At 41.8% G+C, this 13709-nt stretch overlaps 3 protein-coding genes across 3 annotated transcripts in view; 2 read left to right on the top strand and 1 right to left on the bottom strand.

Annotated features, from left to right (window-relative positions):
* The first annotated feature begins 7635 nt into the window (after positions 1–7635).
* On the top strand, positions 7636–8695 carry mtrfr (mitochondrial translation release factor in rescue). The gene is made up of 2 exons (XM_068761103.1): positions 7636–8031; positions 8153–8695. The coding sequence occupies exons 1-2, from the start codon at positions 7720–7722 to the stop codon at positions 8381–8383; spliced, it is 543 nt and encodes a 180-aa protein (XP_068617204.1). The 5' UTR covers positions 7636–7719; the 3' UTR covers positions 8384–8695.
* A 376-nt stretch (positions 8696–9071) lies between these two features.
* Positions 9072–11721, top strand: LOC137918059 (N-lysine methyltransferase KMT5A-A-like). The gene is made up of 9 exons (XM_068760802.1): positions 9072–9081; positions 9220–9385; positions 9449–9458; positions 9656–9770; positions 9885–10092; positions 10169–10253; positions 10485–10544; positions 10790–10980; positions 11511–11721. Exons 1-9 carry the CDS (start codon positions 9072–9074, stop codon positions 11719–11721), a joined length of 1056 nt encoding a protein of 351 aa, XP_068616903.1.
* Positions 11722–12373: 652 nt separating this feature from the next.
* rilpl2 (Rab interacting lysosomal protein-like 2) overlaps positions 12374–13709 on the bottom strand; it is a 2059-nt gene continuing 723 nt past the window's right edge. The window contains exons 3-4 of the mRNA XM_068738679.1: positions 13154–13298; positions 12374–12751 (exon numbers count right to left, since the gene is read on the bottom strand). Of these exons, the coding sequence (XP_068594780.1) occupies positions 12730–12751; positions 13154–13298 (167 nt within the window). The 3' untranslated portion in view covers positions 12374–12729. The remainder of the gene's footprint in view (positions 12752–13153; positions 13299–13709) is intronic.

Here is a 13709-nt window from a genome sequence, read left to right on the forward strand (position 1 = left end):
ATTAAACTTGGATTAATGAGTTACATGGCAATGTTAACTGTCCTTATTTTCCAAGTGCTCAAACTACACAGAGATCAGTCTCAAAAGAAAGCATCCCCAACCTTTGTATTTTTTATCATTGGCTCATTTCCGTAGCATACAGAACCTAGCGAAACGCTTTTGTAGATGTAGCCAGGCAATCTCAAAACAAAACATTTCCAACAGCCCGTCCACGGCATCAACAATGCAGTTCAAATACAAAGTTTTGGATTTGCAACTCATGGATGTCCAAATTCATTGTGATTAACAGACAATGCAAAACACTGCAATAATGAAACAGAAACCGGCTGGCTGATGATAAACCGGTTTATTACAATTAGAGTTTCAAGCCAGCATTAGAGCAGAATGTAAATCTTACGTATACAAATCCAACATGTGGAACCTGAAAGTTAGTTACTCACAGAAACGGCCTTAAAGGAAGAGAATATAAAGAAGATTATACAAATGTCTGCTGATGAGCTGGCGACTCATCTAGGGTGTACCCCCCCCCCCCTCCAAAGGAACCTGTGACCCGTATTTCAGATAAGCAGCTGAAGTCAAGATGATTGCGATGATCTCGTCTTGAAGAAGAGGAATGACTGAATGGCAGTGAAACTGTGGGCACCAGAAAATATTTATTTTTTTAATGACTTGTCACAGGAGACATAAAATAAGACGAGTCCAAACAGTTTATTTTTTCATCCTGCTGTTTTATTCCCTTCAGCATTGCTTGAATGGGGCGAAACCCACATCCTTATCAGCCTCCGAGACGGCGTCAGGGTGACGAGGAACGTAGAGACTGCCAGGGGGGGGGGGGGGTCTCCACTTTCACTTTTGTCAGTATCTGTTCATCACAGCGCTCTCTGGTTTCTGGCTCGAGCAACAGTCTCCTACACTGGTTCTACCGTATCACCGCCCTAAATATATACTGTATGTAGGTGACAATCGTTTTATGTAAGAAGCCGACTAAAATAAAACCCCGCTGTGGAAGTGATACATGTTAGCGGAGGAGCAAGCCTAAATATAGCGTGTTACACGTGGGCTGCACAGACCCCGTATGTGATTTTAATGTACCTGAATCCACTGCTCAGAAGTCATTTAGGCTGAAATTAGTGGTAGACAATGCAATTACCCATCAACCTAGAACACACATCCTCAAAAAATATATAATCTATGTTCAAATGTATTGATTCTTTTGGAAATGTATCCCAACAGCCCAATTTCTCTATAGCAGGTGAGAAGAAAATGGATCAGAACACTGAAGCATATCTATAGCAGAGGAGGAAAAAATACCTGAGAATGAATTTCATTTGTGTTTAGGGACAGAGAGAATAACTTTCTCAGAGTCTTTGGTATAGAATCAGCTTTTCAGCCAGCGGTATTTTAGCTCTGGTCAGAGCAGATAAATCCTTAAAACGTGCTGTGATACATTACAAAAACAACCTTCTGCTCAACTCACATTCCAGATAGATAAATTCATAAAAGGAGGATGAATAACCAGGAGTTCCAGCCTTCTCTTATACTGTGTTTGTTCCATTAGTGTTGAAGTGTCTGTTTTACATCAGTTTGAACGAGGAGGCCTGCGTTCAGTTAGAGAACAACAATGTTCATGAAAAGTTGTGTTGCCTTTGGTAAAATACCTCAAACTCTCTTGTGCAGAATAAAAACATACAAGCTTCCCTAAAGTGTTCTACTCAGTGAACAGACAGACGCCCGCAATGTCCTGCAGACCATAAAAGGCCGTTTTCAAGGATGCCGAGTCCGACGACAGGCCGACGGTCCGATGGGTCAGATTGTGAGCTCGGTGGAAAACCAAATCACCCGGGGAGTTTCTCAGAGGCTTTAAAAACGACACCCTCTCTACCAGTCTGATGACATAAAGGGTTATGACATTTCTCTCACACGGAGAATAACTCCGAAAGGAGATGTGAAGCTTCGTCCGACACGAGAGTGGAAAAATACACACAAAAACATTGAGACTACACAATAAAACCTTTTTTGCCTGGGGGGAGAAAGGCAAAGGGTGACGGGGCAGTGTGGAGGGGCCGTTTTTGGAGCAATCAGGTGTCCTCGGCCAATGGAAAAGAACGGGAAACGTGGGAATAATGACGTGACGTGGCACTGTCGCATTCATTTTTAGATCAGAGAGCACTGCAAGGGGTGGGGGGCCGGTATCGGACAGAAAAATGCACCCGGACTTCCTGCTCCGCCGCAACAGCGCTATCCACTGCACCTTCTTGATGCCCTAATTGAAATTTATAATTGGAAACTTATGTTTCCAAATGTTGATGAAGAAAACTAATATATAATTTTCCAAACAAGTTCTGACCTGATCATTAATGTTGGTCAAGTCACAATAATCTTACCCAGGCCAAATTTACAAATTTGCTTGAAAGGGCTTTCTAATTTGAATATTCGTCAACGTTTTACAGCTTGTGACAGACTATTCTGCGACAGTCAAATTCTATTTTGCGTGACTTGTGGCGGTAAAGCAGGTTTTGCTAATGTTGTGTACTCTGCTGTGCATACCATATGAAATGTCAGTAATCTGATTTTCTTTCTCCTCTGACTGCCAAAAGGCTAAACTGAACCAACCACGGCAACACGCATAAGCAAATCAGCTGCACGGGTGTGTCACGCCTTCAGTGTGTAAGGATCTGACATTTAACCGTCAGGCACATTGTATGAGCAAGACAGTTTGTTTTTTTTAAACCACACAATTGTTTTGCATCATCTGCAGAACTTAACTTCACTTCTTTTAGTACCGCTTGTCCTCTAGGTATTTAGAAGAGGAATAACAAAAATATATTAAATGCAAACATTTGTGTACAGCAGCAAAATACTGAAATTTAAGTCACAGCAAACGGAGAAATTGCTTCGTGTGGCTCATTTTACGGTGTCGGTTCTTCCCGCACTGGCAATCTGACCTCATAAGCCGATGAAATTGTGCAGACGCTGAGCAGAAACAAGTGGCGAGCAGTAGCACAACAGACAGGAAGTGACTTTTTGTGCCTGGCTGTCTTGACTGACTGTGACTCACTTTTGCTGTGCGTTCATTTTTCGTCATCTGTATATTCAAAAGTCTCAGGATTATTATTCACCTACGACGAGAGAGAAACGCAGCCAAGCTGACGGTTGTAGCAGGAGAACCTGTCATGTGAGGCCATAAAAATAAAAAAAGAAGATTCCACGCAGTGCTATGAATACTCAAACAACCTCAGACATGGAACACATGAAATGCGAGCTGCCCAGACAGGAATTTTCCACTGCGCAGTCTCTCGGATGTACAGGAGATTTACATATTCACGCAGCGCTTTGTTTGTCAGTCACTCCTGTAATCGTCTCCAGCGTGTTGTCTATAGGTATCGAGAGGGAGCTTCGTCGTCACACACAGTTATACATGGTAACAGTTGAAACCTGTTCCCTTGGCGTGCCGTGGGGTCGGGGTCTGTGGCTCAAACCCCTGACCTTCCGGTAAGTGGATGACGCTCGTACCTTCTAAGCCACAGCTTCCCCATTTGATACCCTCTTTGTCAAACAGGGTCGTCATAATGTCTCCGCTGATGGAAAAATCCTTTCACAGCATTATCTAAAGAAACCACAACGGTCGAGACGTATGTGAGGGAGGGCGTAACTCTATTAGGGCCCCTCAGTTCATAAATGCTCTTCCACAGAATTATAGTGGCTTATTAAATACAGGCAGACATGGAAAAAGTCCCTGCTTGGGTTTTTAGAAAGAAAAACTGTGTCAAACTTCAATATGAACATGGCCAGGAATACATTTTCCACCCTCAAGAGGACAGATCTAATTCTCACAAAATAAATCAAAATATTTAAACAGAATCAATACTTGAAATCTGATTGATTGTCTTGGTTACAGAGAGTGAGATTCTAGTGAGGCTCCTCAGTGCAGTGGGACGGAGATCATTAGCTCCGCGAATAGTTAACCCGTCGGAAAACCTGTTTGACCAAACGGGCAAAACAGCGAGGAAGCCGGGCGTGCAGTCATGTGACAAAGACTCGGTCATGAGCGATGGTATAATCAACGGCCAACACTTCAAACAGTCACAATAATCATCAGATGAGCAATTCACTGACTGAAGGCACAGACTGCAAAATCAGCTAAGCGTATTTATTTATTTATGCTGCAGCGCCTTGTGACACGACGGGAGAGAAAATGTCACGCAGCCCTTATGAGGGAAATGTTATCATCAGCATCAAAAGCAACGATGCATTTTGAAATTATAAAACACTTAAATTAAGGGAACACACACAAATTATTTGTCTATTGAAATCTCAGAAGCCAACAAGCTGTGTAAAAAAAAATACAAATAAATAAATAACAGATTGCTTTGAAATTCACCTCAACAAATCGTGCATCAATTCTAAACCCCAAAACGCAGTGAGCGTCACCTTCCAAAACCTGGTTTCATGCTATTTCATAAAAAAAGACAAAGCCAGTGAAATCTTTAAGATCAAAGAGCGGCTCATCCTGACTGCGTTACACAACCGTTACGGCTTGAGGAGAATCGTGCCACGGCATGTTGCAACGTGTCAGAGACAGATTAGAACCTGTGTGCACATTGGTAAAATATTATTCAGGCCCAGGAACAATACAATAAACCCATCTTGTTGATGCGCTTTCCTCTTTCAGTATAATCCAAAAGTGGGTGCATCTTGATCCGAGCAAGAGCGCAGGTAAAAGTATTGATTAGTTTCAGGTTGCAAACCTAACTCTAAACCCAAGACAAACTTACAACGTTGAAAGCAAAGCAAGGGGCCGTGCGGCAGCAGACCCGTCGTACGGACAGCGACTCCCTGCAGCAGGGCTGCCGAGCCTGTCCGGTGGAGGGCCGAGACGCTGCAGGTTTTACTTCCAGCCGGTTACTAAAGCAGGTGATTGTAATTATCAGCACCTCCTCCAATTTGAGAGAAGGAGCTCATTAGTGCGATCAGCTGCTGGAGGGATGGTTGGAAAGCAAACCTGCAGCCTCTCGGCCCCCCAAAACCAAGTGATAACACTACGAATCTTACAGAATCCTCAGGACAGTTTGGAGTCAGGATGGAGAGAGGGAGTGTTTCATCGGCTTTGACGAGCATGTATGTGTGTGTGACGGCAGCAGGGCTACTGCATGAGAGCAGAAAGAAATGTGCTGCACTTGATTCAGGCCAAAGGAGTCACACAAAGATCATCCAAAGCAGACCTGGGCATTGTACGGCCCCAGGGGCCGCATACGGCCCTTTGGTTGACTCTGACCGGCCCGTGTAAGGCTAGTTAGAGATGACAAAATAAACACATGTCCTAATTTTAACTCATGCATGGACCAAAACTGCATTCAGTGACAGTTCACTACGGTGCGTCTTTCTTAATGAGCACAAAGATGATATTGTGATGTCTTTAGGGTGCTAAAAACCTTCAGATAACTGTCCGACAGAATGTTAGTTAATGTGGGTGAAAATGTTCACTAATACGAGTCACAAATGGTAAAACGTTCGCGTTCATTTTTACCAGCGTTTTTGTGAAGTGTAATTGAATAAATTACATTTTTTGCAATGCAAACCTCAATTTTCATTGCTTAATTCTAACATACTCTTACAAGCTAGTCGGAACAACGCTATTTGCTGCTCTTATTTATTTTATAAAGAAATACAATTAATAATATTATGCAGAATTGAGTTCAGCCTTTCGGGGCCCGGCCCTCCAGAATATTTTCTGTTTCACATGTGCCCCCCCCCCCATGGAAAAAAAACAAACATTTGCCCACCCCCTGATCTAAACTGATTAACGGGAGGCTCGCAAACGTTAAAACCCTGTAAAAAAAAAAAAAAAAAAAAAGAAGAAGATAGATTTACTCAATTTAGCGCTGCATCTCCGGAAAGGGGACTTCAAACATGAACTGGAGTAAACCCATCGTCAGTTAGTTACCTAGCAACATGGGCAGCTCCGGTAACGCTCATCACATACCTGGGACCGGAGGCTCACCAGCGATAATCCGGCCACCATCACCGCCACCGGGGAGACGAGACGCACGCTGGGGTTCCTCAAACGACCAGGAAAGGGCCAGAAGTAGTAGCTATGGTGACGTTAAAATGTCCTTGATGTTTATGATACCTCTGGCAGCGGGTTGGCGCTTTGGGCTCGACCCATCCGGACCGATCCGCTTTAAGTTGCCTCAGAGCAGCGGCTGCCGTCTCCGTCCAGAGAACCGGGAGGAGCGATAAACAACAACACGCACAACACGCACGCCCGCCATCGTAACTTGTCACTCCTCAAGTCTGTACCGATTGCAAGTCTTCACACAGACCTTTCAGGCACGATACAAAAACACGAAGTAACCTGAGTACTGCAATGTTTCCGGCGCAATTTCAAAATAAAGCCAAACTTATCGCTTTGTAATTGGCGGTTGACATTACGAATGCTCAAAGTGGGCTTGTCATCGAATATATTTCGACATCGTATCCGCACATTTGCGGTTTCATTCTTTCTCAAAGCTATGATGTAGTAAGCGCCGGACAAAAGAAGAACAAACGCCTTTAGTATTTTACTCTGGAGGATAGATCGGGCGACTTCCTGTATCTGTTCTTCCTTTAACTACCTTGACTAAACTCAGACTTGTGCAGCAATTTTGATTAACAGTTTTGATAATAGGGCACCCCCTACTGTAGAAAAATATATAGACTCAAGAATATGGTATGCTGTCGTACTATATTATTTTTATATCATATTATATTATACTTATATTGTACTTTTTTCAGAGTGAAAAGAAGGAAACATGAATCCATAATATTACTCTAGTGGCTAGCCAAAGGGTACATTTTAATCATTAAATTCTTCTCCATGTAGACGTGAAAATTGAATCAACAGTTTTCTCCATCATGGATTGCAGAAGTTGCAGCCACAATGATGACAACAATTTCCATCTGACCGAATTTGATCAGTCACTGGATAGTATCGAATATCAAAATATGCAGAGAAACTTGATGATTTATACCAGGCCAGAAAGCCGAGACAATTATTACTCCAGTTACAATCATCAAACAGCACCTTTCATGGAAGATATGCTGTAACATAGATTATAAACCCAACCATTCAATCTGACTTTTACGTTCAGTTTTAAAGAGTTTTACCGTTTATATATGTCACAACAGTTTATTACGTATAAGCCATTTGCTTTTATTTTATATAACAATATTTATTACGTGTAGCTCATGATTTTATTTCTGTTTTGCTGCTACAATCTTTGCTTTCTTTACATATATCTTTTATTTATCTTGTTTTACTCTTTAAATGGTGTGGTTTTACGCTCTAAATACAATTTCATTTATTTTGCTTCATCAGTAACACATAAAGAAAATTCACTTCCATGTAAATTTGAAAAGTGCTGCTTCACCTTAATACCAAGCAAAGTTAAAATACATTGGTCAAACTTAAAATGACATTTAAAAACAAATGTAAGAAAAATATTACAAATATTTTTTTTGCAGTCTCCTTTCTGGTGAATGCATATATTCGGCCACCCGACACGAGGTGGCGCAAGAGAGTTGGCGCAGACCTGTTAATTTAGCCACGAAGAAGAATAAAACGACTGCCGATTGGTTGACAGGTTAGGAGGAAAGAAGAAGAAGACCGGAAGCGTAGACGAAGATAAAACATAAACATAAACACGAACTAAGCAGCGTGACCCTGATCTATGTGATTTAATGCCTGCTTTCGGTACTCTACATTTTGAGGATATGTCACGGATGGTCTCGATCGTCGGATATATGTACAATGTGTCCGGTCGGGTCTTCTGCAGAACTTCCCCCGGTATATATACACTGTCCAAACTGGACCCATCTGTTCTGCCATGTATTCTAGTAGCAGGGAAAAAGGACTCGATAAACCTTCCCGTCTTAAATGAGGACGAGCTCGCGGAGCAGTTTGTCAGGGGTTCTGGACCGGGAGGACAGGCCACCAACAAAACCAGCAATTGCGTGGTGCTAAAGCATCTCCCCAGCGGGCTTGTCGTGAAGGTTAAGCGTATCTTTCTTAATTTAACTTCTGAGTAACGTCATTAATATGTGTGATTGGTGATTGTCTTCAGAGTGGTGGTGTTTTACTGACCGTGATGATTTCATGTCGTTTTCCCTGCAGTGCCATCAAACCAGATCTGTTGACGTAAATCGCAAACGTGCCCGGGATATTTTGAGGCTGAAACTTGAAGTTTTACTTAAAGGAGAACACAGTGAAGTTCTTCTCAAGAAGAAAGAGTCTGAACTGAGAAAAAAAGAGAAGAGGAAGAAGGTGAACGATAATCTGGAAAGGAAACGGCGGTTTAAAGAAGAAGTGGCTGCAGACTCCAAACCTGAAAGTGAAGCTGTTTAAAATATGAACTTGGAATGGGGACTGTTCCTGCATTTATGGTTCACAAGGAGTGAATGAACCTGGAAAAGAACTGTCAGCAGGGTAAAAAACAACAACCACGTAGCTCAGATATTAGAGAGAAGGGTTAAAATAAAGAAACAAAATATTGGTGAAGTGTGGTGTATATTTCAACACATATTTTCTTTTGACGATGTAAAATTTCACATATTTTGTATTATGCTGTAGTCTAGTTTAAGGTTCTGTTTATTAAACTAAACTTCATGCTCATTCTCTAAAAGTTTAAAATGTCAAGACTTCTCACAGGAATCAAGTTGGGAATTTTTATATGTCGTATCAAGAATTATTATATATTGATTTTAAATTAAAAAAGTTTCGATATTTTGTGTTTTTTGTAGAGACTTGGGAAATTAACTGTGACCTATGACCTTGACTACGTAATGATTACAGCAGAGTTCCTAGTGGTGTCTGAGAGGTCGCTGTGTAACCAATGAGAGAACTGCTTTCTCGCCTTTTCCCGTCACGTGCGCATAAACCAGCCAATGGGAGCAGCTCTGACGTTTTTAAATCCACCACGCTCATGCGAGGCTCCGATGTTTGTTGTTGCTCTCGTATATATTTAAGAACGAACCACAACAGGACCAGATTACAATACATTCCCGTTGTTCGGATTTTATTCTGGGATTTTGACATGGCAAAAGGTAAATTCTCTAAATTATTTCGCCACGAAACAGAAGCTCTGTGTCGCAGCGCTACCCCACCTTTACTAAATAAACCTTGTCAAATAAAAGCTCACCGATAATAGTCGGACTTTGTGTTTCGTTCGTTAAATTAGACAGCAGTTCTCGTGTTTATTTATTTCTATGTTAACAAAGGCAAGAAAAACGTGCCGAGAACCGACACGTCCACTGGCGAATGTAGCGCCACCTCGCGGAAGGAGACGAAGGAAAACGACCCAACAGCTCCCAAGGTGATGTTCGTTTTGAGGCTCGTCAACAACTTTCTGTAAATCTTGCACTGATGGGGAACCTCCAAAGATGGCGGGCAGAGAGGTGAAGGCCTCATGAGTCAACCGGCCGTCGACCCCTTTTCTGTTGGATTGAATGATTCCATCTTCCCTCTTGCAGCATCCTGAATTCAAATCCTCTTCTCATATATCCTAATTTATTGCTAATGAACTCTATCTTGCTGAAAGTTTATGATTCCTTTGGATTACAACTGTGCTTGGTACTTTATTCACTCGGGTAAATTTTGTTTTTCCAGCCAATTTGCCAGAATGCACGGCATCGCAGCAAACCTAGATCCCCTCTGAGTGACAGTTCAGGCACGCTGACCCAGGGAGGAAATGACTCTGATGCAATAAATCCTGACACGCCAAAGATGAAAGAAGGTAAATGTCTATTTAAGTTTTATTACAGTTCAAATCAACTTTCTGAAAAGCATTTTTTTTCCCCCGGCATCTGCTGTTTATTTAATTCCTTTCTGTACGTTTCCCTAATTTTAGTCATTCCTACTGAAATAAATCCTGAGAGTTGTGATCCCGGAGAGAAGAAACCTGAACCGCCGCATCACAGTCACGCGATCAGAGAACAGGAGGATGACCAACTTGGTCAAAGAGAGACGGCGACACACACAAATTCCAGGCCTGAACCGGTCAGCAAAGCTTCAGCCAAAACTCGGAGTAGATCAAATTGTAAACTCAATGCAAAAAAGTAAGTGCAGAATCCCCCGTGTAGAAAAAACAAAGTCACCAAAACATGCACAATAAAATCATACCTCTGTTTCCAGTACAGGACAGAAAGCGTCCCAAAACAAGGTGACAGACTATTATCCCATCAGGCGGAGTAACAGAAAGACCAAGTCGGAGTTAAAGGTTTGTATCAATAATCTTTCTTGTGTGTTGCATCGATCAGAGTGAATAGAAGAGACCAAAGGGAAACGTTCTCATGCCGCGTACATCGTCCTGTTTATATGCATTTATGTAATCGGTTTTTATCAATTTTCGGATTCATATTTTTTGTGTGTGTGAAAGAAAGAAATGAAAAGAATGAAGCAATTGTATTATAGAAAAGTTTGATTTTGACCCGCTACACAAACTCGACAGAATGAAGAATACCGACGCATCGATGACGTGATGAAGAGTGGCGTTGAAGAGGGAATGCAGGTAACATTTACAGTCTTGAAAGTATGCTATTCTTTGACTACAGTTGTGTACAGTCAGACGGTAAGTATCAGCTGCCTCACATTGTTAAACCAAACAAATGCTTGCAGTAATCAGCTTCCCTACAGTGTAACGAATCCATCAGTGGTCGAAGTGCAAAAATACTATGACAGTGTTTTTATATATTTAAAGGAAGGTTAAATGCCATTATACCATTCACACTTGTGTTTGTTTCTGACTGTTGACAGATAAAACACATTGAGGGAAAAGGAAGAGGAATATTTGCAGTGAGTGGCTTCAAAAAGGGAGCGTTTGTGGTGGAGTACCACGGAGACCTGTTGGAACCGGACGAGGCTAAAACGAGAGAGGCTCGGTACGCTGAGGAGCCTCAAACCGGCTGTTACATGTACTACTTCCACTACCAATCTAAAGCATACTGGTAAGTCCCAATGCCACCACATTACAGATGAGAGAGACGTGTTTAAAACGTCTTAATATTGACATCAAGGATTGTGATTTTGACAACGTTTGTCTGTTAGCAGGATTGTGATGGAAAAGATAATGTGAAGATGGGTCTTGGTCTGACTTAGATCCCATTAAATTTTGATAGCTGATCTGGAGCCCCCAAAAAATCTGGATTTTCCCTTTTACTTATAATGAAGGATTAAAAAAAAAGAAAGAAATCATAGCTTGTAAATTATGCAATAAAGTTACTCACTAAAAATCAGTCATAAAGGGGCCCGATATGCACTATCATGCAAAATGTCTTCTGGATCAGATCCAGAATGAGGTCAGGAAAAAATATTACATTTTAACATTGAAAACTCCATTTAAGGAATCAAAAATCATTTAAAAAAATACACACAACTCTGATTCACTTTCACTTTTCATGGTTGGTGTATAATCTGGTCGTAAATAAATCTCCCTGTTCTATGAATGGCAATATCTGTTTCTTTTTTCGTACTTGAGTGTGGACGCCACGAAGGAGACGAACCGCCTCGGACGATTGATCAACCACAGTAAAGCTGGAAACTGCCACACGAGGCTTCATCCCATCGATGGGACCCCTCGTTTGATCCTGGTGGCTTCCAGAGACATCAAACGAGGTGAGGAGTTGTCGTACGACTACGGCGATCGGAGCAAAGCATCAGTCATGGCCCATCCGTGGCTGAAATGCTGAATCCACGGCTCCACGGGACCCTGCTGCCTAAAAGGTGCTGTTGATGAGTCGTCGTCAACAATGTTTTTAATTATGAAATGTTATATTTTTAAATGGAGGCTAAAACCTCAAACTATGCAGTATATATTAGCAACCGTTTTTAATCACACTTATTTTTTTCATGTCTGTAGCAGACCGATGGCAGTTTAAAGAGGGTTTACCCATTACTTTTATAATGAATGAATTGTAAGTTGTTGTGGGTGCTGTAAGTCTAGGAATAAAACTCTGTATTCATTCCAGCTGCAGTGGAGTTAATGGTCATCTTTACTGCCGATCGTGCTGCTCAACAAATTGTGTTTTAACCGATTAGGCATTGAAATTAAATCCCTACAATAATGTGTCACGTGATGCTTTTGTGCCACCACGAATCCGTCTGCTGTAATTTGATCCAAGACTAGATCCTGTTCTGATCACTGAATTGTACTACTGGCACGTTTTGAACATTTGCCTCCACATCGACTCATCTTTGATCCATCCTTATAAAACATTTCATCAAAATCCATTGACAACTTTCCCCAATATCTTGAGGAGAGACTTCCCAAAACAAACACGGGTGAACACTTTGTGTCCAATTCATGCTGGCTGTTGTAAAAACACAGTTTTTTTTGTTGTTTTTTTTGCTTTATTTGAAAGCTGACAGTTGAGTTACATAAATGTGTTTCAGATAACTGGACATTACGAAGCCACGTGAAGATTTAGTTTTAATTTAATTCAACATGATCTCTCCTCGTAGTTACATAATACTTTCCAGTTTTCTCTGATGGCTTCCCAAGTCATTTCTTCAGCAGCGACTCAATATTAACCATTTTAGGTTGAAAGTACAAGTACAAAACACAATGTTAGTTCGATTGACAAAGACACATCGTAAAAAAAAAAAAAAAGAAGTCATGATAAAAGTGGTTACCTAATGAGAAATCTGTCGACAAATCCTCTTTGTCTTATGCGGCCATTTCGTATCGCAGGGTTTTCTTATTTTCGCCTGAATGAGAACCTACAAGAAGAAAAAGGAACAGAGTTCGTGTCGAGATTTTGTTTTGAAGCGTATAAAAGGGTGAAAATGGAACAAAAACACTGCAAGAAACAACCTTGGGTCACTGCAGACTTTAATTACTGGCAGCAGCAGTGCTCTGGCAGTGTCTCGCTCTCACACAAACCTCCCTGGCCTTAGCGTGAATTCATTTGGTCACAAGAGTACGATTAGGAGACAGGAGAAGGGCTGTGAGGACGACCTCCCGACTAAATCACGTCGACGTCATGTGGGTTCTGCCGAGAATTCTTTCAAGACCGACTCATCTCGTAAAAAAACCAAACGGTGAACCGATAATAATTGTGTGCGACCTCTATCAGATCACGTCTCTGCCGTCTGCAGAGCCACGCAGGCCCGTTCACTCACAGTCTGCCTATGGTCGTCCTTTCCTCTTTAGCGTCGCTTAGCGCGGCTGGACTGTCTTCCGTCGATGCCGACGTCCCGAGGTCCACTTCCACCATGCCGGGAACGGCCTGCGGGAGGATCGCACTGGGGAAGGAAGAAGAGCGTCACGGTCAATGAGATCATTGATCTGAGCTGGTCTCTTCCTGGACTTCCAAAATTAGAATTACTGTTGTTAAAGCATAAAAAAAGGACGCCATTAGGAAAGGAACAGGTGGCTCCAGAAAAAAAGAGGTGTTTTTCAAACTCAATATTCTACAATAAATTGAATAGATAGAATCTAAACACCAATATGCCTCCAGGTGGACTTTAAACTGTCAGAACTGAAGCCTCTTGGACGAGAGGTGAACCGACGTCGAGCTTTTCCTCGCATGTCCAAGTTGACTTCACGCAACGCAGACCGCTCATAAAATAAACACATTTAAAAAAGTAAACTAAAACACTTTTAACATCAGAATGATGTCCTACAACTCCAAAGGAGCATTTCATGTCCAGTCCTGCTGAAATTATGGGATGTGTT

Source organism: Brachionichthys hirsutus, chromosome 4 (assembly GCF_040956055.1).
Source record: "Brachionichthys hirsutus isolate HB-005 chromosome 4, CSIRO-AGI_Bhir_v1, whole genome shotgun sequence".
Lineage (NCBI taxonomy): Eukaryota > Metazoa > Chordata > Actinopteri > Lophiiformes > Brachionichthyidae > Brachionichthys > Brachionichthys hirsutus.